The sequence below is a fragment of the Elaeis guineensis genome, chromosome 2, assembly GCF_000442705.2.
Source record: "Elaeis guineensis isolate ETL-2024a chromosome 2, EG11, whole genome shotgun sequence".
Taxonomy (NCBI): Eukaryota; Viridiplantae; Streptophyta; class Magnoliopsida; order Arecales; family Arecaceae; genus Elaeis; species Elaeis guineensis.
This window is the reverse complement of record NC_025994.2, coordinates 84,852,715-84,879,595: the sequence shown is the minus strand read 5'-3', so window position 1 is coordinate 84,879,595 and position 26,881 is coordinate 84,852,715. Positions and strand designations below refer to the sequence as shown.

General features: G+C 37.3%; 2 protein-coding genes across 2 annotated transcripts; both read right to left on the bottom strand.

Annotated features, from left to right (window-relative positions):
- Positions 1-1,380: 1,380 nt before the first annotated feature.
- LOC105055950 (DNA (cytosine-5)-methyltransferase 1B) lies at positions 1,381-14,302 on the bottom strand. Its single transcript, NM_001303599.1, is given in 13 exon segments — positions 1,381-2,112; positions 2,645-2,863; positions 2,990-3,151; positions 3,290-3,568; positions 3,693-3,890; positions 4,029-4,176; positions 4,270-4,381; positions 4,465-4,666; positions 4,753-4,917; positions 5,136-6,233; positions 6,236-6,626; positions 6,934-8,404; positions 14,202-14,302. Coding segments are annotated over 13 exon segments (4,629 nt in total). The 5' UTR covers positions 14,245-14,302; the 3' UTR covers positions 1,381-1,971.
- A 4,995-nt stretch (positions 14,303-19,297) lies between these two features.
- LOC105055942 (probable prefoldin subunit 4) lies at positions 19,298-26,490 on the bottom strand. The gene is made up of 3 exons (XM_010937982.4): positions 26,351-26,490; positions 26,094-26,204; positions 19,298-19,831 (listed from the first exon to the last, which is right to left on the bottom strand). Exons 1-3 carry the CDS (start codon positions 26,357-26,359, stop codon positions 19,571-19,573), a joined length of 381 nt encoding a protein of 126 aa, XP_010936284.1. The 5' UTR covers positions 26,360-26,490; the 3' UTR covers positions 19,298-19,570.
- Between the last annotated feature and the right edge of the window lie 391 nt (positions 26,491-26,881).

Below are 26,881 nucleotides of genomic sequence, written 5' to 3'. Positions count from 1 at the left end.
ACCTTAGCTTGATGGTTGGGTCGGCAACCATGAAGATAGTTCGCTAGCCAAAGATATTCTGTGATAACGCACTGATCCGAGGTATCCACGATACCTCCGTAACAAGAACATTGAAGAATAGCATTTTGTTCCAGCTGTTTGGAATATAAATGTGAAACTGGTTTATGTTTTCGTTGTGTATAATTCTATTTTGATTTCCAAAGGTGATTTTGTCGTGGATGGGTATTTGCATTTGGAGTTCCATATCAGCTACTGCATAGATTTTTTTCATATTTTTCAATTATTCCAAAGATACGATCCTCTCCTCTTTTTCCGGTTTCATAACAAGTTGGCGGATTTGAAGAAGCTTCAACATCCAATAGTCTAACATGACAGAAAACAGTACAAAGGCATAATTTGGCTTTTGAAAAACCCAACTAGAATGTTGCCTTGGATATCTTACGGCAGCGTATGCTAGTATTGCATCATATGGATGAAAAAGCCCTATCATCCATTAACATAATGAAAAAGACGCTTGTTAGCAGACTGGTGGATGGCAAGATTAAACTTCTTACCTTCATGAAAAATGAAAATTGCCATGATCGTTGGATGCAAGTACCTCTTTTTTCTTCTTTAAAGTAATCAGGAACTAAAGACTGGATCTCAAGCCTCGCCAAATTAACGTTATAGGCGTCTGACCATGCTTGTCGGACCGTGAGTCTCCACTAGTTGCACCAGCACGGAGCCAAAAATTCCAAGGCACTTGACTGGATTTAAACCGCTCAGCAAGTTCAAAACTAAACAAAACTAGCTTTCTTTTTTTTTTTTCCTTGATTAAAGGTCACGTAAGGACAAGCTTTGAACATTCTGCGACAGCTCGTATATATGTTACGCTAAATAATAATTCCTCGTGAACTAAAACTACCTTTCGAATTTTCTGCACCCACTATCATGCACCATACATTCTTCCTAAGTTTGCCGCATACTCCCTGATGTCATATTTGAAAAGCAGGCACGAAGAAGCAAGTGATTTTAGAAGAATAAAGTTAAAATACATAATTCCAAGGAGGACATGCTTTAACTTTATGCCTCAGATTTTCCGTAGCTTACCATCTTTTTACTTGATTATCGTACTTAAATGCACTTTTTTCTTGAAAAGTCTTTATATAAACAGACACCGTGCCAGTTCAAACTTAAATATACACAACCATGATAAAGATCCAGACCGGTACTCATGTTGCAAGATCTTAAGGTGGCAAATCTGCAATGTTTGACAACTGAACTGTATTAACCAAAAAAAAAAAAAAACTGGACTGTCTCTACGTTATAAGACCAGTCCAGATTTCCTGAAAAAAAAAAAAAACTACAAGAAATTAAACTTCTAAAGTAGCATATGACATGGAGTGATGAATGACAATTACCAAGACACACAAAAGAAGCCTTGAAGTAGACATGGTCTATTCCAAAGAATTCTAGTACTCAAGGCCTTTTTGCTTATACATTGGATTGAAAAGAGTATTTAAAAGGATAAAAGTATTCCTCGTTGCTCTCTGGCAATAAACTTACACATCAATATAGGAGAAAAATTCCCAAAACACTTAAAAAAAATAAAAAGCATTCCAATGCACAAAGCCCCGCTACTGCAAGGTAAGGGTCAAATGTACAGTCTTATGATGGATGCAGAAAGGCTGCTTTCATATTTCAAACCCATGACACCCGTGCCATGTGGAACATGACCTGCCCTCATTAGTTCCCATAACACCCTCAAGACACAAGGAAAAAATAGCCATAACCTGACTTCCACCTATCTGAGAAAACGTAAAGCCACTTAAAATTGTCTCCAGCATGGAGGGGAGAAGTCCATGGTAATTGATGTGAAGAATTTGTATAATGAAGAAATGAAAGCCGATGCTTGTATAGGTATAGACAGTTTAGCAGATCCAATGTGGGTGTCGTGGCACCCTGGACGGCCAACTAACATCCATGAGACAGTCAAGCTGAAGAAGACTTTGCATCAACAGCTTCCTTCAGTTTTAAACCTAGCACATAGGCAAGTGGAGGAGGGACAGCATTACCAATTTGCTTGTGCCTATTCTGAATATTCCCTGAAAAATGATAGCCATCCAGAAATCCCTGCATGCACCAATATACAATGGAATATCAGGTAGTGAAAGGAAAGAAAATGAAGGTTATGGTGTACAAAGTATTATGAAGAAGAGTGCTACAAAAGTTTAGGATGCACTGCATTCAAGAAGATGAACCTGCTCTTGAGAAATAACAACATTTTCATGAAAATATCATTTAACAATTTGCTTATTCCTTCAATTAAAAATGGATTAAGGAAACAAAAAGAACAAAGAACTTTAGCTTATTTGCACAGATAGTTTTACCTATATGTAAATGCCATATCTTTTACATAATAACAGGATTAGGAATAACTTGAGCATGATTAGAGAATATTAAGAGGGCAGAAATCTATGCCAATAAACAACAATGTCCAAGCACTTAGTCACAAATATATGCAGCAATTGTTTTGGTTATCTGCATGCAGATAAAAATATAGTTTCTACATCAGGGGGAAAAGAGGAATGAGTAGTTTCTCATCCCCAAAGTGTAAGCGGCTGTGAGCAAATGATATTTCATTCATGAAAGAAAAGGGACTTACTTGAGACCGTGCACATTCACGGACTGTGATAATCCTATCTTGGTCAGAGTGAAAGCACATTCCCACCTTTCCCATGGGCTGGGGATCTGTGATCGAAGTGGGGAAATTTCCTTCCCAATCCAACCTCCCAAAGAGCCCCTTCCATTGGTTGTGCCTCTTTGCAGTGTTCGGTAGGCACCATGGAATCAAATCCACTATTTGCCCAGTTGATAATTTAACCTACATTTTGCAGACATGCTAGCTCAATCAGCACCCATAATTGAAAATGAAAAATGTTTACCTATTAGTTGTGTTCTCAACTAAATCAGCACCAACATCACCGTAGAAAATAATTTAAAGACTTGCCTTTTCATCCGGGAGGTCATGCCAGTCAGCACCTGGATGCTTTGGAATTCTTTGACACCGAATAAAATTCAGTTCATTCATTTCTTTGGAGATATGATCATTCAGGGCAAACATGTTACCTCGAATGAGCTTTTGAAACCAGGAAACTGGTTCGCTTCCATACTACATAAAGGGGAAACAAGAACTGTGAGGGAAAAAGCTCAATAAAATTTTTGTCGCTATCCATTCTTTATGAAGGATGGAAATGTAGAAGAAAAAACAAATACTAATTTCAGACTACACTTGAAGGGAGAAAATTACTTTGATTGTAGGTTTTGAAGCTCCATTAGGAACTGGTGGAAGATCCCCGATCGTATCCCGAACAGTTATGGAACGGAATGGTGCTCCACCAGAAGTGCTCCGAACAGCAGCATAGTGCACACCACCAGGCATTGTTATCTTCAGTTCTGGACTAGCAAAGACATGCATAGGTTCTGGCCACTCGGGAAGAGTCTCCTTAGGGGAAGCTGCCCAAATAAATGCCCTTTTTCTTGATTGTGGCACACCATAAGCTCCTGCCTCCAGAATTCCAAACCGCACCTTTACAAGAAAAAAGAGATTATGAAAGAAAAATGGTAGTTCTAGAGATAAGAAGTGAGGACGAGCTTAAAAACCAAGAAAAGAATATGGCAATTATTTTGTGGCAGTAAGTATTGATTGAAACCTGGTATCCCATTTCCAACAGTGAAGCAAGAGTCAATCGGAATGTTTGCCCCTTATTGAATGAAACAAAATTTCTCACATTCTCCAAAAGAAAGAAACGTGGCCGGAAATATTCAGCAAAAGATAGAAATGCTAAAATCATCTCACACTGTACTTTACTCCATGTGCTTTGGCTAAATCTATTCATGCCAGAAAAACCCTGAAGAAGGAATAAGAATTTGAGCAAAATAATAAACAGCATTATCGCATAATTAGATAAAATGAACATGAGGCATAGAGCATGAGATCCAAAGGGTATAATAAAATGCTTTGCCTATTAATATATAAAAGGACAGACCTGGCATGGAGGCCCCCCATTGATGAAATCTACTTCACCCGGCATTGGCAGGTTCTTAAGCTTCTCCTCATCAAGCCCAGTTGCCAATTTAACAGCCTCATCAGTTGCAACACAGTCATCTGCATCCCCACACTTCTCCATAATAGCCCTGAAAGACAACATTGAGTGCATAACTTATGCTATATGAGGGTGGGGGTAGGTTGAGGAGGGTGATTATTAGAGGCAAGTAGTCAGTAGTCACCTTAAAATCACATTGCAATTGTCTATAAACATCAAGGTTTCAGGATGATTTTCACTAAATGCTTCACCAGCTGGCTGTTCATATTCAATTGCCCATTTCGTAAAAGAAACACCTACAGTTTTGAGCATTACATAATCAGTGAAACCCAACTTGACTATTGTCGAACTTTACTAGTGTGCATAATGAAGGGGCTACCAGATTGCTGTAATCCCGCTGACAGGCCTCCACAACCAGCAAAAATATCTAGTGTAGCCAACCGATTTTCTTGGGCCATGTCCTTCAATTTATCAGAGCCATCTTGCTCGCCTTCTTTACATTTTTCCTTACCCTTGTTCTTTTTCCGAGTGGTGTTAGATGCCCTTCGTGTCAGGGAGGTAAATTTCACATTGGCAGGCAACTGCTCAAAAAAAAAAAATTTCCAATCAGAAGGAAAGATGAAGTTTTAGCTATAGATGTAATTAAGGTGCATAGAAGACAATATACCTGATTGAGTGCTCCTTTTACAGGGTCATAAGAATAGTCACAAAAGAATACATGATCAATAACCACAGGGAAGTCCAGATTTGGCAGATCATTTCTCTTTCTCACTTCGCATTTACCCTCTATCATCTCTACAGGCACACTAATTATCTCTTCACTGTAATAAACCTGCAGATCAGCCACCAGAAAATTATTACAACAAGAATTCATGCTAAATCAGATAATAAAAAAAGACAAGCAGATAGTAGATTACTATTTTCATTTCCTGAAAGCACCATATAGTGGTTTAAGTACAGTTGTTCATTAAAACTCCACAAAACTGGAAAAAAAAAAGGGGGGGGGGGGGGGGGGGGGGTGGGGTGTGGAATTATGAAGAAAACACTTACTTCTCTAATATCAGAACAATATGCTTTTGCAGCCGAAATATTTTCAGGTCTATAGAATCTTCTAACCTTGACCTGGGTTGATTTTGGGGTAGGCTGTTTAGGCCCTGAAGGAACATCAATTTCCAGCAAATGGCATACAACGTAGGCTTTTAGTCCCACGTTCCGGCCAGCCTTAAAAGTTCCACGATCCTCGATTTTGTTCTCACCAAAAAACTGGGGTGTGACATATAAAAAGTCATGGACATTGTACTCAGTGTTGTTGTACACAAAACTTGTCATGGAGTTTATCTTAAATTCATTGCTCTCTGATTCTCTCCATATGCATGAATTGCAAACACCAGTTCCAAGGCCCAAGTCATCATAAGGAAGAGCCAAAAATGCACCTTTCTGAGGCCAATATAAGCTCTTGCAGAAGAATTCCATAGGCAATCCTTTCCTTTTTCTCTCCTCTGCCTTTGCCCTATCGATCTTATCCTCATCAAAGTATTCCTTTCTATGCTTGTGCCCCCATAACTGCAGCCGAATTTCCACAGTTACAGATTCTTTGATATCTCCCAGTTCAAATTCCATGCATTCATTAGTCAGAAAAACCTCCCTCTCATTTGCAGCATTTCCAAGAACGGTCTGAGATCCCTTCTTCATTACCCTGCCATGTACCATTTTCATGCCATCAAGTTTTTCAAACATGTACTCAACAAATAATATAGTTGGCATTTCTTCCAATTCATCAGCTTCTACAGTTACTGCTCCACCAGTAGCAACTACGATCCCACGAACAACTGCCCGTCCATAAAGAGCTTCCCCAGTATCCATTCTGTCAGTTGGTTCCCCATCCCATTTTATTTCCTTGGAATTAAGCTTTGGCTTATGAGACTGTATGGATGAGCAGGGCTTTGAAGTAATCTCCCCCTGGACCAATATGTTCTCCTCTTCCATTTCTTCCTCTTCATTCTCTTCTGGCTCCTCAACTTCTTTCATTTCATGATAATCCTCCTTTAAATCCTCTGGAAAGTAATTGGAGTAATAATCACCCCAGATCCTATTTATCAGCCTGGTTGTCGTAGCACGCATCACATCCCTCTTGGACAACACAGGCCTATTGTTGCACTTGGATTCAGATTTTCTTCTTTCTTTACCACAACTTTTTTCTTCATAACTAGTTTTGTGTGCTGTCTTTCCATCATCTTGTCTGAAAGGCCAGTGACAAAAGCACACTTACGAATGTTCTCATCTGGATACTCAGCAAATTGCTGAAGGATAATCTGTCCATGCACAACAATATATCTCTCTACCAATGTCAAATTTGAGGATATATGTGCAGGATGACCCTTTTCAAAATCTGAAACCTTCTTGATCACATCTGCAAAAGAAAGCCTTGACACCCGGCTTTGTTCTTTTAACAACTTGATGATACTAATAGCAACATTTGCAGTTTTAAGAACTGGTTCAAACCAGGGAGCATACTGCTTTGTTGGCTTTCCTAATCTGTACCTGTAATTGGAGAGCACATATAAGTACGAGGATTGCATCAAAAAACAAATAAAACAAGCCATCTATTGTATCCACACAGAGTACACAGTACCCTTTCTAAAAATTGTTTCATACTAGTGAGTTCATTTCAGGACAAACAGAATATAATTGGATGAATATGATACTATATTACCTGCAAGAGTGAGTCATGTCAACTTTGTGCTTATTAGTGAAAAAACATTAATGAATGTTCTAGCTAATCATGCAAGTTGAGAGATGGGATGCGTATGTGAGTGTGTGGGCGGAAAGGGGCAAGAGGGGCACAAACCAGGCACAATCTGTTCGAATTGAAACGAAAATAATTGAAGAGCCAAATTCAATCATCCATTCCTTGATTGCACTCAGATATATTGGAAACCCACAATCCAGGCTGTCAGATGTATTTGAAGAAGACTGGCCTGGGTCAGCCTCTAAACAAAACCCACTACCATCATCCATTCTCATGTTACCAGATCCAAAAGCTGTCACATCAATTTCTGTGCAGGGTTTCATTGGGATTAGCTCTAAAGAAATAAGTCTTGAGTCAGAATTATATAGAGCCCAGTTGTCCAGAACTCTTCTTGGAAGGTCAGGATAGGACATGTAGCTGTCACTGTCGAAGTAGATATACTCATCCATTTCTTCAACAGAGGGTTCATAATATGCTGGCAAAGGATAATCATTTGCGATCTCTGCCTCACTGATTTTGATATATATATTCCTTTGAGAAGTCCCAGAACGACGACCTCTCTGCTGCTTCATCAACTTCCACTCTTCCTCCTCCTGCAACAACCGTGCTAGTTTCTCATCCTCATCTTCAGTACCCTCCACATTTCCTCCTTCCTTAATCTTCACGCTCCCATTTGAGACCATTGGAGGCACCCTGTTGTACTCTATTCTACTTTTACATTCATTTCTTAAAGCAACAAGAGCTGGCAATGTGGCTAAATTCGCATGATTGTTCTCTGTGGTCTCATCCAATCCAACTAGCTGTTTGTATATGAAGTCACCAAGAGAGATCACAAAGTCTTTACTAACAAATCCACCAGAGGCATTCTTGGTTCCATTCATGGAACGGACAACAGCAGCGAGTAGCTCCTCAAGACTTAAATCTGGATTTCCACCAGCAGATCTGGCTAGTTTTCTGTAAACCTCAACACAAATGCATGCCTTGTCATAGAAATGATCATAGAACCGTCTGTAACTGCTTGCAGGTTTTACGCATTCATAATCTACACTTTCAGTTGAAATCCAAGCTACTGCTGACCCTTCATCATAACCAGAAATTGACCAAGACTCAATCCGCCCAAATCCTTCACATTTTACTCCCCTTTCTCTCTCTTTCTCCAAATCATCATCCATGGGCATGACAAGAGCAGTGATAAACAGATCATCAATTTCCGACATTTCGAAAGGCTGAGGATTTCCATCAGCATCATGCAAGATGAAGTCTAGAAGTTTTCTACATGGTGGAAGATCTTCAGGACCAAGTTTGGTCAAATCAACAGCAGCCATCTCTTCCTCCACTAGACGGTTTTTCTTCGATTCAAGAACTGCAGATTTATCAGATAACCTGACTGATTTCTCCTTGAAATTTGAGCATGCAGCAGCTCTCTTTGGCCTCTTGTGAGCAACAGGTTCTTCACGATCCTCAACAGGCTCTTCCTTTGTCTCTGTTGGTATTTCATGTTCCACCTTGCTGTTATCAATGATTTTCTCTTTCTTTGTTGAAGGAATTCCTTTGTGTTTTCTCTTCACACCTGTAAGTGATATTAGGATGTTCATCATAGATTGTAAAGAAATAAAAGAACTATAAGGAAAAGGAGACCTAAAATTCAATTAAATGTAACAAACAATGAGCAAAATTTCTAAGAAAATACCAAAAAAAAAAAAAAAAAAAAAGGACTACAAAAAACATAGCTTGTGTAATCATAGTTTGTCTGAAGGATAGATGGCACCATATGCATATATAACTGGGCAAGCAGATAGGGAAATACATGCTGATGACTATTTAAAACTTTATAGTACAAGAATAGCTGAAAAGCTGAAGCATGTAATGGAATCAGATGTAAACAGCAACATAAGTTTGGTCTGCCCACCATCCCATGCTGCACTTAGTGGGTCCACCTCCACACCTGGCTGGGCAGGGGGAGGGCAAGGGCAAACAACTGCAGTATCTCAACAGGAAGAACTATGAATGCATAAGAAACAAAAAGTAGAAGTATCAAATTCCACTTGGAAACAAAGATCATGAGGTGACAAAAAATCTTGACTCTAACAAGGTTTCAAATCTTGCCCATACTGACATGTACATAACGTGGCAAAGAACTGGTAAAAAGCATGCATCAAGAAAGTTCTGCAGGTACACTGGCCAAATTGACCCCTGCCAGCAAGAATACTGGACCACGGCACTATTTATAAAACCCTGGACTATAGCCATAACAAGGATTTCTGACCTACCATGGTATATTAATCTTAAAATAAGCCAAAAGCTGATAAGCCAAGAAAATATCATATATAGGGTGCATGTAGTGATATTTTAAGTAAAAGTACAATATGAATCAAAATCATACTGATGAAAGAAAAAATTAACAAAAGATTGGTAAAGTAGCTGAAAATTATATCATAGTCGGCTAATTATTCTTGTTATATTGTAAATATGAAAGAGTAAGAAAATTCAGTAAGTGTGAATGTGAAACCTTAGGGAAAAAAGCAATAGCAGTAATAATAATAATAATATACTTCAAAACTATAGATTAAATAAAGAAAAACATCCAATAATTATTAAGATGATAAAAAGTATCTTGGATAAATTAAGTAAAAGAATGCCTTAAAGGCAACCATTTATTCTATAGTAGAGTTTAAAATTAACATTTGTTTCGATCAAAGTTTGTAAGCCACAATTATCCTATTTTGACATTACAGCATTTAACACAGTTATAACCACCCATCATAAATGTAGGCATCCATATCATACAAGAATTATAGAAGATACTGCTTGCAAAATTCAATGTTTCAATAATGTATGGGGTAGATTGGCTAGTAAATTGGTATGAAGCTGCTTTACAATTTACAGAACAGATGGCATATACTAGCTCGAAAACAGAATCACATTAGACAGTACTGAAAAGAGTTTCTTTTAATGTTGAAAAGAATGCAATTGCATTGGAGATCTTCACTTGTTCTAATATGTTGCCATCAGTATATTTGCTGCTATGTGTATGCCACCAAGAAGAAAATGATGTCAAATAAAGGTTATAAAGTTCAGAAGTAGGAAATTGTATGTCCAAAACAGGGAGACAGCATGTCAGCAACAAATGATGAACCATGGGAAAACTACTAAGGACTAGTTTGAAATGGTTTTTTTTATCTTTATCATGCTTCGATTCTAATAAAGCTTCCTAAAAGTTTCACCTATGTTACAATTCAGCTTCCTACATGTCTTCTTTAGGAAACCATACAAAATTGATTTACCACCTATGCTTCTTAAGAAATTGCCAGCTCTAAGAAGAAAGCATTTATAACTTGCTTCTGAGAAGAACATGTTTTCAGAATTTTTAAGTTAAAACTTATTATTATTTAGAATTTTGTTTGATGGCTGAGGGAGGAGTAATAGTGGAGGGTTAAGTGATAACAACAAATTGGGAGAAGAAGATGAAGGAGCAGATGGAGGTGTTGGATTTGGAAGAAAAGAAGAAGAGGCAGGGGGTGGCAGGGACAACTTCCCATCTTGTCTCAAATTGCCAATAAATCCTAATCAAATATAGGATACTAACTAACTAATTCATTTTCTAGTCGCATTCCAATTGAATACTTATGAATTTTTTTTTATTATAAATCCACTAATATCTTCCAGCAATGGCTCCGTCCTGAAAAAACCATCAAAACTGGTGGCAGAAACAGATGGGATGCAATCAGTGGTAGCAACTAATCCTAATTTTCAGGATAAGTAATTACTTCTCCCAGGTGATTTATCTTGTCCCGAATGTTCTCAAAAAATTGATGGAGAGATGAAAAATATCCAAGATTAGTTCAACCCTTCATTTTAAAGTTAGAAACAAGAATATGTGCTTTCTGAAATAAAATTGCAAGATATTATTTTTCCGACATCCTTAAGTTAATTGAGTGTGAACAAGAAACATATATACTGAAAGGCCCTACCAAACAATATGTTTTATTGTTTCCTATAAACAATATTTAAAGATACAAGTATGATTTAGTTAGAAGTATATTCTACCCTATGTATCGTTGTATCTCTATTTTATCCTCTTTTCGAGTCAGACACAGATATTTGTCCAAGTCTGATTCTCATGCCTGTGTCTATGCAATAGTGAAATACAAGAAAAGGGGTCCATGCAAAATTCTTATGTTTCAGTCTGCTAGATATTAGCTTATACCATCAAAACATTTGGATAAGATATATCTAATAGAGTGCTTTCAATATTTAGTAGATTATAAGGTGTATGTTGATACTTGATATTTAATATGATGGTGACTACTACATCAAGTTTCACATTCACATGTAACTCATATTAGTATAATATACTATTTTAGGTATTTAATTATGGATTCTACTATGGTACATGTCTATTATATTTTATAGAACTCTGAAAATGAATCTTAGCCACTTATTTGTAAAGGGTATATAAGGAAATAAGCAGATAGCCAGGACATGAACAGATTGCATTTTATTTCTACTTTTTTATTCCCTATGAACAATTCTATTCATGTGTCTATCTATCAACTTCGAAGAGCACATGATTGTCACCATGCAACATCTCCTCCACTAAACGTTGGAGCTTGGTTTCACCACAAGTTCCATGATCCACCCAATATTATTTAGACCCATGACAAGGATGTTAGGTGTCCAAAAGGATCAGATACAGCATCTTTCGAGATATTGGACAAGGACATGCCTACATCATATGCATGTATCTTTAAATATGTATAAATATAGATGCATGATTAATAGTTTGCTGGATCAATTGCTTATAATTCCAAACAATTCACAAAACTATCACTAAATGTTATAATAGAATTAAAAGCTTCTATAGATGCATGCAAAAATTTGATTACTGACCATAATAACATCATGGTTCAATGCTTGTAAGCAAGGTTTTACATCCCGATGGGACAAGAAATATCCCAACCGTCTTGTCCCATTCCTATGAGAAAATAAGACCAAGATGGACTCAGGACTCTGAAACCCATCCTTGCAGGGAGAGAAGAAAAAGGAAAGAAGGAAATGAAGGAAAGATGGAGAAAAAGGAAAAATGAAAGGAAAGAAGAAAAAGAAAGGAAAGTAAAGAAAAAGAAAGAAAAGAAGGAAGAAAGAAAAATAAGGGAAAAAAAAAAGAAAGAAAGAAAGAAAGGAAAGAATAAAGAGTGAAAGATAGAGGATATTCATTGGGATGCATGATCGAGACTGTCGGGACACAACGAAACAGCGAGACGTCCTATTCCATGGAGAAACTAAAACACCTTTGTCTCACAGGATTTAAAACCTTGCTTGTAAGTGTCAAGGAATCTCATGAAGCGTCCATGTGTCCAGACATGGCACCAAAAAAAAAAAGGAAAAGCCAGATTTTGGCACATCTAGATAGCACTAAATCCACTGCAACCAACTATTCATCCACCTCACCCACCAACTTTCTCATGGAGCTCATAGTTAAAGAATTCTATCAAATAGATAGGTGGTAGATGATGATTGTGGAGTGGAACCGACATGAGATAGGGCCACAACCAAAATAAAGAAGTACCAACATGGGGCACAAACCCATAGCAAGTCACAATCACTATAAGATGGTTGGACCCCAACATGGGTATTGTAGTTGAAGAATGTTGGTATAACCATTGGCCCATCATAATTATTGTGAAGTTGCGAGGCACCATGGGTTGAGTGTTTGTTTGTGTGATTTGATAGCATAGATATAACTACGAGGAGAACACAAACCATGGGCATAGCAATGATCCTAAAAGGAAAGAGGGCCACGAGATAAGGAACAAGAAACTCTCTCTCACTCTCTCTATTAAGATATAAAGGTGTTACTTTGATGTTATTTGAGAGAAAACCAATAATTTTGACCAATCATTTATTTTTAGTAATTGGCAATCAAAAGTCTTTACCCTTAAGTTTTGAAGGATCATGTTACTCGTGATGCATTACTATTCCATGTAGTCGACTATGAACTATCACTAATCACTTGCCAAACCTCCCTAGCATTCCTTTCAAGAATGAACAATTAGCATTAAAAAGGACAAAAAGTTGTACAGACAGACTTTAAGACAGCAAAACCATTGCAATGACAAGTTTAAGACTTTATCAAGTATTAGTCCCTTAATATTCATTGATTTTCTCAAAATTATATAGTTTGATGCCAATCCAATAGTACAAACCATAATTAAGAACAATAGAAGATGCTTCAAAACAATCTAGTCAACATTTCCCTGTTATTTTATCTTAGATTTCTAATTGTACATATGCATCTTATATGTATGTGTGTGTATCTTATATGCTGCTTAAATTTGAAGATTGCACTAGTGTTTGTTCACCTATATGAAATTGGGACCCCCATTATATCAACATGTTGCCATCCCTATCTTCTTTACTTCTATGTTTAGGGATCATATATATGGAATGGTAGCACTTATTGATGACCTGGTTAAACTAATCTAGCTGGCACAAATTTACCCAGCTTGACATGGCTCAACTCGATTTTGAACCAAGCCTAAGAAATTAAGATTGGGTTTGGTTTGGGTTGAGGAGTTTAGGTTAAATGTCGGATTCGGTTGGGTTCTAGGCAGCAGTCTCAAAGTATTAGGTTGGGTTCTAGGTAGAGGTCTTAGGGTATTGGATTGGGTTAGGTTGACCTCCAACCCTGCCAAACCTACCTTACAAGGAGGTGTCATCACCCATCAAGATAATTTTTGCGAATGCAAGCATGGAAAATAACAATTTTGTTACTTAAAAGAGAAACATAGGAGCACATAGCTTAGAAAATAAATCAAGCAACTCCCACTTGTTCCATGGCAATCAAGGTATCACACTTGCATTACATTTTAAGCATCCTTACCAACCACCAAAGCTTGTTTCTTATACATTACTTAGAGAAATTTCAAGAATAAACAAACCAATAAACATGGCCGCAAATATGTGCTTTGACAAGATCGATAATTTATTAAGCATTTGCCACTGTATGCACAAGACAAACTCATGGCAACTTAAAAAGTGCCATAAGGCAATTGAAATATAAAATGTGTGATTGTTATACAAGATGCATATTAATTTGTTTATACATAGAAAGCATGGTATATGCAAACCAACAAAAATGATCAGAACATGTAGATTAGAAGTACAAGACATCAGAGCTGAACTCATCATGTTATAGAGATTCAATATCACGCCTTCATTAATGGGAAGATTCCCATATGTGAACCGCAAGAATTTCAGTCTTAAGACAAAAAACTAGCAAAGTGACCACTGAACCTTTTAGTTGTACCAACAAAGGCATCTGTAGTAATAAAACTTTACATGAGAAGCATTTGTAATAATTAAACCTGTAGAATCTGCAGAACCAAGATCGCATGCCACACTCCCCATGTATGTTTGATAAGTCCAAAAACCAAGCAACAATTATCAACTCCAGCAGGGTGACCAACTGTCAAACTTCACCAAGTAAATAAATAAATAACAAATAAAGAAACCAAAAGCCCTAGATGCATGCAGGAAATCTAACATCAATCTTGATTATCATAGCAAAATAAACATGTGGCTAGAGTCAAAACTCTTAAATGCTTCTATTGTACAAAAGTACAACCAAAACCAAAAATATGCTGCACCCAAATCTGATCCAAAATTGGGGCAATTTTGGAGTAGCAAAAACTAACATTCAAGGCCAGACGTATCATATACATGGGAACTTGGTGCTTCTTTAAATTTTCATTAAAGTTAAGCTTGAATTTATTCTAGCTTCAAGAAGATAAGGAGGCACTATAATATTGGGTCCCAAAGAATATTCAAAAAAAAAAAAATTTAATGAAGTGTTGCAAATGCTAGAGCTTAAATCTCACAGACAATATAGATCTTGTTTTTAAGAATTGTCACAAAAAATAACAATAGTAACATAAGTAACAGTCAAATGATGTGAAACATGACATTAAACGATCAAAAATAGTAAGCTCTTAGTTGTTTCTCCATGAAGGAACCAAATTCTATGAGGGAAGGTCAATAAAAGCAATACAATAAACTTCAAAAGGACTTTATCTTGTCTAATTGTTTCCTTTTTAATATTTTGGACACAACCAGAGATAAAATTACCAAAAATGCCAAATGCAACCTTAATTGGCCGAACCAAAACAAATTGAAATCAAGCTAACAAACTTAGATATTCTTTTGATGGTTTTGGTGATTTCAAGTGACTTTTGGTGAATCATTCCAATAATAATCATATTTAAAAGTTCTAACAGACTTCTAGCAGTTGGCGAGCAATGAAACTTGAATGGAGAAAGAAAATAATGGCTGGATTCAGATGAAACATTTAGCACATAGATCCAGCATAAGCACATCTGGTTTCACCAAAGAAAGAAGGATGCTTGAGTTAGGGGAATGAATCTTATGCTCTTGAGAACATATAAAACTTGATGTAACCATGGTAACTTTGTTATTAGGTAACACCAGTAATAGGATGCAATAATGACTTTTTTTGTATACATGTTAATGTCATGCTAAAGAGGATAGATAATAGGATAGCATAATTTTGAAAAAACTAAAAAAAGACTTTGACAAAATCTGACTAGGGATTTTCCTCACACACTGCAGGATCATTGTGAAAACAAAACCTAATTTCTATTAGCTATAAAAAGAAGGAAAAAAATTATAAGAAAATGCATCATAAATATCACTTGTTTAGCTATCATTAAATGATAAAAGATTCATCACGACATAAGCCCTGGTGGATGCAAGTGATTCCATGAATGCTTCAATGAATACAAAATAAAATCTTTCCCAACAGAAAGAAGAACAAGTAAATAAACTGAAAAACAGAGAATACAAGCATAAAAGGTATCAACGACTGACGTCACTTGTGTCTGACTTTAGAGAAAAGATATCACATGATTGCATTCAATGATAGTCCATTTTACTAGCACTTATTTCATAGCATGGAATCATTTCTAAAGATGGAAACACATTAGTGTGCAGCAGGTGGACTTACAGAGTCTTGTATTAAACCCCAAGCGAAAAGAAGCAATTGGTTGGATAGGATCATAAAATCAAATTCCCATTACGAAATAAGATGCTGTAAGATGGGAAACATAAAGAGTCTGATTCCGTAGGAAACTCTAGCTGTACCAAACTTATAATTCAAGACTGAAAGAGATCCTGTATAACCCCGATCCACCTCTCCTGTTCACTACCAAATCCATATTCATCAGCCATCTCATGGGTCCATGGCCAGCTGTGTGCAGACTCTGCCTAATAACAGATCAAGGGAATTATTAGTATAGGCCACATGATCTCTCCAATTCTCCTCTTCAATTCCATGAATGGTTTTACAGTTTCTTGAAACCCAAAAGCAAACAAAGATTCGGATAGATACACTTCAAACATGGATAGACAAAGACCCCTCCTGCACAATAGGGCATTTACAATCAAAGAAATGGGACTTGATAACTGAAATGGAATCACCAACATAAGCGACAACCTACGATAGAAAAAGATACAATCCGTGAAGGAGGAGGGAGAAAATGCGATGAGGGAGTCTATTTTATCAAACCCTTGCTGTTGGAAGCATAAAGCGAAAAATATAACCTCTCGCTGGCGGCTTTTTTACCAAAACACAGCGTCAACTGCTGAATAATTTCCATCAAGATCGCAGAATTAGAAAATATACGGAGAGTGGACCTTCAATTTTTGTCCGGATGCAGCGGAAAAAAAGAAATACATCTGAAAATCCCTCATCTATCATGCCAAAATAAAACACTACGAACTTCGGGGAAAAAAAAAAGAAGAGGCAACACGCAAGATCAACGCCGAGTACGCAAGAAAACCCTAAAACAGCTCATACCATCGCCGAAAATTCACATTTGGGTTTCTTTGATGTAAATTAATGAAGAGAGATGCAGGAAAAGAGAGAGGATTATTACCTGGAAGAGCGAATACGGCGCCGATGATCGGTGCCAGCGATGATTGGCAAAAGGGTCGAATCGGCCAACGAGGGACGAAGAATAGATCAGGCGCAGAAAGAGAAGGGGGGGAGACGGGGAGGGGAAGTGGGAGAGGGGGGTGTTTAATGAGGGTGAGGGTTGGAAAAAAATAGATCCGTTGTATTATGCACACCTGGAGAGGTGGGGAAATAAGACTTCCCGCCGCACGTGGCGGGGGAGGGAATTTTTTTGGCGGGAACGAAAAAGTTCGAACTGACCAGGAAATGGAGAAATTTGAAATCTGCGGTCGCCGGGAAGCCAATATTTTTTGGGAAAAAGGGGGATTTTGGTTTGGATTGAAGCCTTTGTTATTGGGCAGGCTCCTTTAGGCTCAGAAATTTTGGAACCGGAGCTATAACGATTTCTGGCTGCGCGTGGGATTGTGAATGAGGGTTTTGGAACGTTGGTTTGGTAGAGTCCTGGGGTGTTTGGGTTGATTTATTGTACTGTAATCTAACATTGGGGTGTTTAGGAGATTCACAGATTTAACTTTTACCAAAGCTTTACATATTTTACTGTCTGAAGGGAATGCAAAGTCAATGTGTGGCTTTGACTTCACACATGAGTTTGATTGTATGAAATTGGTGATTCACTGAGATATGGTGAAGGTTTTAAAGTACCTTTGTCGCACAAAGTAATTAGGGTCCAGCCTTTGAGTTGACCGTTATTTTACATATTTGATTTCTTTTTGAGCTGATAGCTGATTTTTCTCTCCTTAATTTTGAAAACCATTTTTATATTTATTTCTTGATATTCTATGCACTTACAGACAATTATCCAATGTTCATTGAATGGTGATATTAAATTATTTATTAAACATATGCTAGTATTGTTCTATCAAAAATCAAAAAACATATATCGGTATTTTTGACTTATGCAACGCACATTGGAAAAATAATTTATAAAAAGTCAAAGGCATTGAAAGACGAGATATAAAATATATGAATTAGAAAAGAGCATTTGATATTTTTTTAATTTTAAAAAAAAATGCAATAAAATATGTCGATGTGAAAGAGATAGAGATTTTCAATACAGTATAAATAATTTTAAAAAATAGTTAAAGTCAAAATTTCTCCAACTCCATTTTTAAATTTCAAAAGCATACTATGAAATTAAAAAAATCATATAAAATATGTAATGGTATATTACGTAATGGTATATTACCAATGGTCTTATAAAAGTGAGATTTAATATGACAATTAAAACTACTGCTAAAAGTCAACATGCATGAAGAATACTTTTTTATGCTGGAATGATGAGATATTATTATATCAAGAAATAATTTTATATCATCTTTTTCTATCGAAAATGACTTATACACTCTATTTGCTATTTCTAAAGCATATCTTGAGACTTGAAAAGATATGTCATATTGATAGCCCCCAGTAAAATAATTTTTAATGTACTACCTCCTGCATTTTTTATTTTTAGCAAAACTATATATTTTTATTTGTTTATAAACATATCAATTTTTATCTCAATTTTTTATCCCAATGATCATATTGCTTTTACCTCATGCAACCATTATATACTTTTATGAAAAATTGTTAATGCCATCGTTGTTGATGTGGCAATTAACAAGTCAACAAAAACCTTATTTGGATGTCTGACCCAATTGTCTAGGGATAATTACCCGTTAGAATCAAATCCCTTGATTAGAAAACCCAGACAGGCAAAAGATGAGAACAAAATAAATACTGTGAACCAAATAGTCTCCAAAGTTCAAAAAAGAGTGCTGGATTCTCTCCAAGAGGTGATTTCTTTGAAAACTATACATGCTAGAGTTTCCCTACACCCCCGTTCCCCTTCCGTTTTGCCCCAACCCCTGGCTAATCTACAAGACTAGAAGCCTGAAAAAAGTATGTGCTGGAAAACTAGATTACAAATAAAGAGAAAAACTAAAAAAAAACTTGTGGTTGAATCTCAATCACTTATTAACAGACACAAAGAAATAAAAATTATGAAATTTTATTTAAAAAATACAAAAAAAGAGCACAGAAGGCTGCTAAGTAAACAACAAGATCTCAGATGTCTCACGTTGAGACCAGCAGGAAAAGGCCAAAAGAGTAAAAGAAAAGTGATCACAAAAGAGATGGTGCCATACTAACCAGTCAGAGGTCATCAGATGGACGTCTTCCTAAGACCTTACAGTAACTTTTTTTAAAAATGGGGCATTTCATGATTTATTTCTTCACCACAAGAATGAAATGCTGAATACAGGCTCTTATTTCCATCAACATTCTCCCAAAGCTTAATTTTCTCATGATGGGTTCAAAAATAACAAAATTCCAGTTGGCGGCCAAACATGAGTACATCATGCATGGTGTCATTGACCATATAAAGAACATTTAATAACTTATCAGCAGTAGAGATCGGAAAATTCCTTTCAACTCGCTGCAGAATGAAGAAGCTCATCAACATTTCTTCCAGCTTGTAAGGACCAAATCAAGGACAACAAAGACAATCACTTCCAGATTGCTACGTAACTTAACGATGCCCCCAAGGAAAGCAGGGCACATCCATACAACAATTTTTTTTTTAAACATGAAATAGAAAATAACAAGGTCAACGGTGCCCAATTTATAGAACTGAGAGGTTCATCAGACAATAAGAAAATACCGACCAATGAGCTTCTAGCAAACAGGTGGCGACCTGTTAAAAGTACACTGTTAAGGACTATGGAGAGGGAGAACACATAAACAAGGGGCAGTGCAAAGCCCCAGTCAGTCTTCCTCCAAGTTGATGGAGTCATTGAACTTTCCATACAAGATCTTCTTGAGCTCAGCCATCTGCGCGAGTACTGATTCCTTTTCTTCTTCAAGCCTCTCCAGTTCCTTGCTAGCATCCTCCTTCATCTTCTCCAACCTGCCCTCAACTTCTTCCCGAGGCATGTGAGCAAAGACCTCGCCTATTTGGAACCTCACCATATCCTCATCAGACAAAATTAATTCATTGCTGGCATCCTCCAAACTTTCATTTGCTTCCTGCAGAAGTAACAGAGCAAACAAGTCCATGACAAGTCTCAGGGAATTACCTCAACATTTTGCATCTCTTTTTCCAACTTTTCTGGCTTAAAATGACAGAGAGCTTTCAAGGAGTTTAGTGAACAGTCAAGAAAATGCTCTCACCATACAATTACATAGAGAATATTCCTGGCAGTAAGGCAGATACAATTTTGCAGTCCTACATATGTCAATGTTACATTTCTCAAGATAAAACAAGATCAATCAATCCACATACAAACTAAGCTTTCAAGGTTTGAAATGTGCGGTTCAGCAAGACATATCACAATTACATTGCCCAGTATTTCTGGCAGCAAGACTTACAATTCTGCGATCCTACTTAACTTTACACTTTTGGGGGTGTTTGGATGCTAGAGGATCTCATCTGCCCCAAAAAGATCTTCCCAGCAAGGACCTTTTAAATTTACATTGGAAGATAAGCACTACAAGGTGCCCAGGCTGCAACAAGAACAATTAATTCTATGTTTGACGATAATTGATTTGATCTCCAGGACATTTTATCTTATCCCTGAAAAATAGGGACAATTGGTGCTCACCGGATCCTCCTCCTCACCAGTTGCTTCGTTCCACAGTAAAGAGTTCTTTGAAAATAAAATTCCGAAGTAAGAGTTAAACAGAAAGCCAGCAGGTAAGATCTTAATGGAGGACAGCCATCAGGTAAGATCTTAACAGAGGACAAGGTCTTCCATCATCCAAACACACCCTTTGAGAGAAAATAAAGATCAGTCCCTTCACATAAAAGGGAAAAGGGAGAACACATTGACAAATGTGGTTACACATGCCCAACTTTAACAATTTCAGCACCTCACAGGCCAACTTACCCAGTATATTATGTTGCCATCGCTTATATGATACCTTTTGCATATGCTAGTTGCTGATTGGTAGCTGATAGTAAGGTTTTAAATCCTGTGGGATGGGAGTCTCCCTATTTCTCCATGCAACGAGGCACCTTGTTATCCGGCCTCATCTTGGAAGCAGTCCCAATGGAGAGCCCAATAGGTACCTTCCATCTCTCTCCCCTTCTTCTTTCCTTTCCTTTCTTTTTCTTTCTTTTTTTATTTTTTTTATTTTATTTCTTTTCTTCCTTCTTTCCTCCCTTTTTCCTTACCTTCCCTTCAATGCTTTTTCTTGTCCCTTCCTCTGCTTCTTTTTTTTTTTCCTTTTTCTTCTTCTTTCTCTTTCCTTTCTTCCCTCTTTCCTTCCTTTCATTCTTTTTCTTCTCCCTTTCTTTCTTTCTTTCTTTCTTTTTTCTTCTTTCCTTTCACTTTTACCTTTCTTCATCTTTTCTTCCTTTCCTTCTTTTTTTTCTTCTTTTTCTATGTGGATGGATTTCGAAGTCTTGACCCTACCCGGGTCCCATGTTCTCACAAAAAAGGGGATAAGATGGTCAAGACACCCTCGCTTTCGAGACTTAAAACCTTGGTTGATAAAGTTGTAAATTTAATGTTGACCAGGAAATCTATAACCTAAGGTTGCGTTTGGTGCATCGTCAAGCAATCTTGGAAAGTAATGTGGATTGCCTTCATAATAGATTGCCACCATTAAATTGCCAGTAATGTTGATTACTGTGTTTGGTACATACAGATAATCTTGCAATAAAATTACTGAAAATTTTGATTGACATGTTTGGTATGACAATCAGATTACCGGTAATGTAAAATCAAATTTCTAAAATACCCCCAATAATTTTGTTCTGATGCTCTTCTTTTTTCCTGACGAGAAGTAACAGGAGTGATGTGGATGTGGTGGTGGCGCAGAGAAGTAGCTGGCTAGAGGGCGTGGAGAACCGCGAGCACTAGAGGGTGGGAATGTGTAGAGCTATGGGTGTGGTGGGGACGAGCGTGGAGCCATAGGGGGTGGTGGAGGACAAGGGCGGAAGAGCCGCGGGCGGGCAAAGAGAGATGGAAAAGCCGCAGACCAGGGGCGCACACGGAGGGGGTTGGGGGGGAAGGTTAGACAATGGGTTTTGTGTGATTTTTTTGAGGAATAATTTTGTCTAAAATTTTTATTGCAACATTGCCAAAGAAGTGGTAATCTAAATAGCTATCCCTCCCCAAGACAATTCAGATTGCCTCATAAATCCAGATTGCCTCCCATGAGGCAATCTGGATTGCCAAGACAATCTGGATTCCCATCCAAAAAGCACATCAAATGCAATAATTCAGATTATCACATTAAATTGCCAGCAATCTGGATAGATTGCTGGCTACCAAATGCAACCTAAAACAAATGGTAAAAAGTAGTTTTCCATTTATTCATTAAAATAGCGACAAGGATTAGGGATGGCAACAAAATCCAAACTTGCGGGTACCCGATCTGACCCAATCTGATTGGATCAAGTAGCCAACGCGTTCACGTGTTTGGTCTGAGTTTGGGTAAAACCTGAATGCTTAACTTTGGGTTCAGACTGAGACTAGGTAGTTATGCACCCGACCCAAACCTAGCCCAAATTATTTTAGTATGTTAATATATATATATATATATAGTATATTTTATCAATTACCACCTACTAGTTACTCAACCCTAACTTATTCATTCTCCCCTTTCTCCCTTTCCCTTATTCCCTTCGCCGCCGTCCCACAAGCACAAAGCACAAAACGGCAAACAAACCCTCTTCACCCATAGTCCCACATGGCCAGTCAGCCACCTACAAGAGGAGATTAGTCATGTTTTTGAGGATTTTGTACTTAAAGATAGTAGCTCAAGTATAAGGACAACGGGCTTGTACTTCATTGATCCTTCATATCTTGCCCATCTCAGCATATCATTAACCCATTCCTAACATAAAGAATCATTGGAAAGGCTACAATCATGCATAAACATATTAGTGCAATGGCAAAGCAGTCATTGTATAACAATTAAAACATTATATAAGACAAACATAACCAACCCTCAACTTATCCCATCAATGCGAGTCAAATTTATAAGTTCTACATCATCACTAGGTTCTAATCATGTCCAAGACTTCTCAAAATGAGCAATGTTTGAAGAATATCAACACGTACTACTTGGTAAGGAAAAATGGCATAAATGGTATAGTATCAGTGCTGACTGCTTTAATCACCTTGAGAAAGATGATGCACAAGATGTATTAAATGACAAACTTATGATAGCACAAGGCATCCCCAAGACAAAGATGTATACTAACATACATCAATAACCAAATCATATCATACAAATGCACATTCATTAACATATAAAGACGTATTAAAATGTGAAAACAAAACGAAAACCTACCTCGGTGAAAGTGTTGAAAATTTCATATTTCATCATTAAATACTAAAGGGTACCTCTGGTGGCCTATAATTTTAATGGTACTAAGAGATTTCCCATAAGGTATCCATCTCACCATCCATACTTACCCTTTATCAGGTGTAATTGGAATTTGGTCCTTAGATTCAGTCCCTTTCTTTCCCCTTTATTTGCTTTGTGTTTGTGTGTCCATGGGTGTTCGGGTTTGTATGTCTTCTTTTTTTTCTTTTCTTTTCTCTCTTTTTTTTTTTTTGGTTGGGTGGGTGGGAGTATGTTTATGTGTCCATCCAACGTCCATGTCTGTGTATGAGCATCTAAATATCTAGGAAATATGCATCACTTATTTGGGACAAGGGAGAAGAGGTTCTACCATATATTGAAGTAGTATGCTGTTTATGCATAAGGATTTGTGGGCACAAAGACTTGAACTTAGCCATTGAAAATAGCTTTAATGGATACAAAATGATAGGAAGGAGTATTCAATTTCGGACATTATTGGGGTTCATCATATAAAGCGCAATCTTTTTGGTGCTATGTATGGCGAGAGGCATGTAGGGATGTCTAAATGTTAGCTGCCTAATTCTAGCGAGTAGAGGGTATCTTAGATGGTCAAGGGTTTTTGAAAGGATATCAAGTGGAATGGAAGTAAAGGATATACTACAAGGTTTGCGGAGACTTGTGGAGAAATACACACTATCTGAGACGTAGCTTCACTGGTTCATTTTTTGTTGTTACAGATAAAGATTCTCATCTAAGACCACTTTCCCATTAGGAGTGAAAAGCACGACTTCATTAGTTGTTATTAGTATATGCAAAGGAAAGGGAGTATGGAAGTGCCTGTCAACACCTCGAATAATCTTTAGAATAATCATGTGCCTCTACAAATAGATGTTGTCAGACTTTGGAAGCACAACACTACCGGATACCTCAAAACTTAGTTTTCATATGAAGGCTCATAGGACCTATTAATCATGGCCCATACGTGATTTCAAAGACACAATTTTTTAATACACAGAAAAGAAAAGATATTATGTCGTGGCCAGTTGAACTCTCCAGTGAATTATGACATACGATTCATTTCAAAAGACAATGAGTTGGAGAATGGTGCTTGAAGTTCAGCCTTATGCAGGAAAGAAGATGAGACAAAAATGCTTCCTCGACTACCAAGCAGAGTAGTGTACAAGAATAAAGAAAGAAAAGGGAAGTGGAAACTGTTCTTTCATTGACTTAGTGGAAATTTTTAAACGAACAACAAGTATATTTTAAGTTTAAAAGCAACAGGTTGATATATATGTGGACAGAATATATGAGTTGGTTTGTGGTTTGTGGTTTGGGATATGTAAACGGCTCGGGAATCATTCCACTTGGCATTGTTTCTTCAGGTCTGTTTTTTAATTATTTATCATGGTGATTGCAACCTTCTTATCTAACACCTTTTATGCATGAACATTTTCTTCCTCTGTGCTTTTGTACTTGTCTTGTTAGACAACTTTGCATTTCCTGCCACCAAGTCCTCTCTCTTTCATCCTGCTTCCATATTATATCATTGTGTGAGACTTCTACACTTTCTAAAATACTAGCTCTCTGTTAGCTAAAACAGCAAGGCTAATATAGTTGAGAGTGGTTGATGGTTGAAAAGCATGTATCACGACTGGATCTTTGAGAGAGGATGCAGATAATTCTTGCAAAATGCAAAGAAAGTTTTAATTTCGCAAGAATAGACCCAAAATATTAGAGGCATACAGGCACTAACTTTAACTTGATGAGATAAGAACATCAACCCTAAATAACTCCCCTTTTCATTAGCTAAACTCTTATGTTGACTTAGAAGTTGACCTAGTCAAGCATTTTGATCCATGTTCAGCACCTAAAGTTTATCCTTTACACTCATACAAAGAGAAGAACAAAAACTAGCAAATTATAAACAATAACCCAACCTAAGCTTAACCAAGGTTTTTCATAAGCTGAGATATCCATAATTTTGGCGGGCAACCAAGACTAAGGTGATCCAAGATCTCAGTTTACCTCAGGCGAGATGGAAAAGCTTTGACTTTTGAGATTTTAGCTGAATAAGATATGGAAATCTTGGCCAAGAAGGGAAACCATGATTGGCACCTATATTTGGGCATTGATTATGAGATTCATCAATTAAAAAAATCTATTAGGAACCTAAAGAAAAATATTGGAAAATATCAATCAATATGTTAATATTGTACCCTCTATATGTTACATCAGATGAATTGATATCTCAGGATATACTGATTTACATCAACTAAGATAAAAAGGACTAACATTTTGTTTCAACTATATCAATAAGCACCTGAAACCACCATAAATTGAGATCTTCGCCAACATGAAAACCTCGAGCTTAACTAACAGCTTTATACAAGTTACATGAACGGTGAAGATTGAAGATCAATGAATGAACCTTGACGTGTTGAATGTTTTTTAAGTGCCTCAGCCAACCTTGTGAATTGGTGTTGAATTATTGGAAAACACAACCTTATCTCAAGTGAAACCTCAAAGGTCCTTCAATAGGAAAATGAACCAAACCATGTTGACGATGGAGATTAATCTCATGCAATCCAGAGGAACCCCTCAAGGTTCCTCTAGATCGTCTTGCAGCATCAAAGTAAAGAAAAAGCAGCTCCCATGACACACCAAATAGAACAGAAACAAGAAAATGGACATATAACAGGCGTCCCATATTAAACAAATTACAAGGAAGATAACAAACTTTACATAACAGCTGATGCTCGAACAGCATAACAAATGACATTAAAAAAAGCGTACAGAAAAAGATTTGAAGCATTAAAAATTCCTAATGTGTTAAAAAAGTAAGATTATAGGAAAAAACCAAACATCATAAGATACTAGCTTTCAAACCATAAATCGAAGATCCACAACCCAAAACAATTACAAAAATAGACATCCAATATCGATTATAAATAAATCTACGAACAGATTATACCTTGGCGACCTTGATCTCATCCTCGAGCTCATGGAAGCGATTGTTCAGCCTCCCAAACTTGTTGATGTTCTGCTGATCCTCCCACGTCACCTGCGTCTCCGACCCTTCCCCCTTCCAAATCCCCGACCAAATTGTTCAGAAAAATTTCCATAGTTTGCACAAAAAGGGGAACTCAAAAGGAGCTAGCGTAATAGTGTAAGTGACAGCTTTTTTTTTTTTTTTTTTTTTAAATCTAGGGTTAGGGTTTTCGGAGGTACCTGCTGCATCTTGTGACCCTTTAGCTATAGATCGGGCAGCAGCCGGATCTTCAGCTGAGCTCTGGTTTCCCTGGAACGGCGGGAGGCCTTCAAGCCCAATTATTCTCATAGATGGTCTCCCTCCGTGGGCCTGTTGGGGATCATGCTAAAACGACGGAAATTCTAAATAGGAACCATCTGATCTCCATCCAGCGACAGAATATGGTATAGTCTCGTGATCTTGGTGTGATTCATCGGTGAGAGATTGGAGGCCGTGAAGCAGGGATGGTCCATCAAGGTCAAGCGAGGTAAGGACACGTACAAACAATTCTTATGCAGAAGAAGTCCGCATAGAAATAAATATGCGACACGCTGGATCGCAGGTAAGATGCTGGATCGGTTTGTGCACGGACGCGCTCACAAAATTTTTATGCCGAGGTAAATCCGCATAAAAACATTATGCAGACACATGCGGGAGGTCATTTCCGTCGCACAAAATTTCAGAGGGTGTTTGGTTTGCAACCGAAATCAAAAAGAGAATGAGAATCGAAA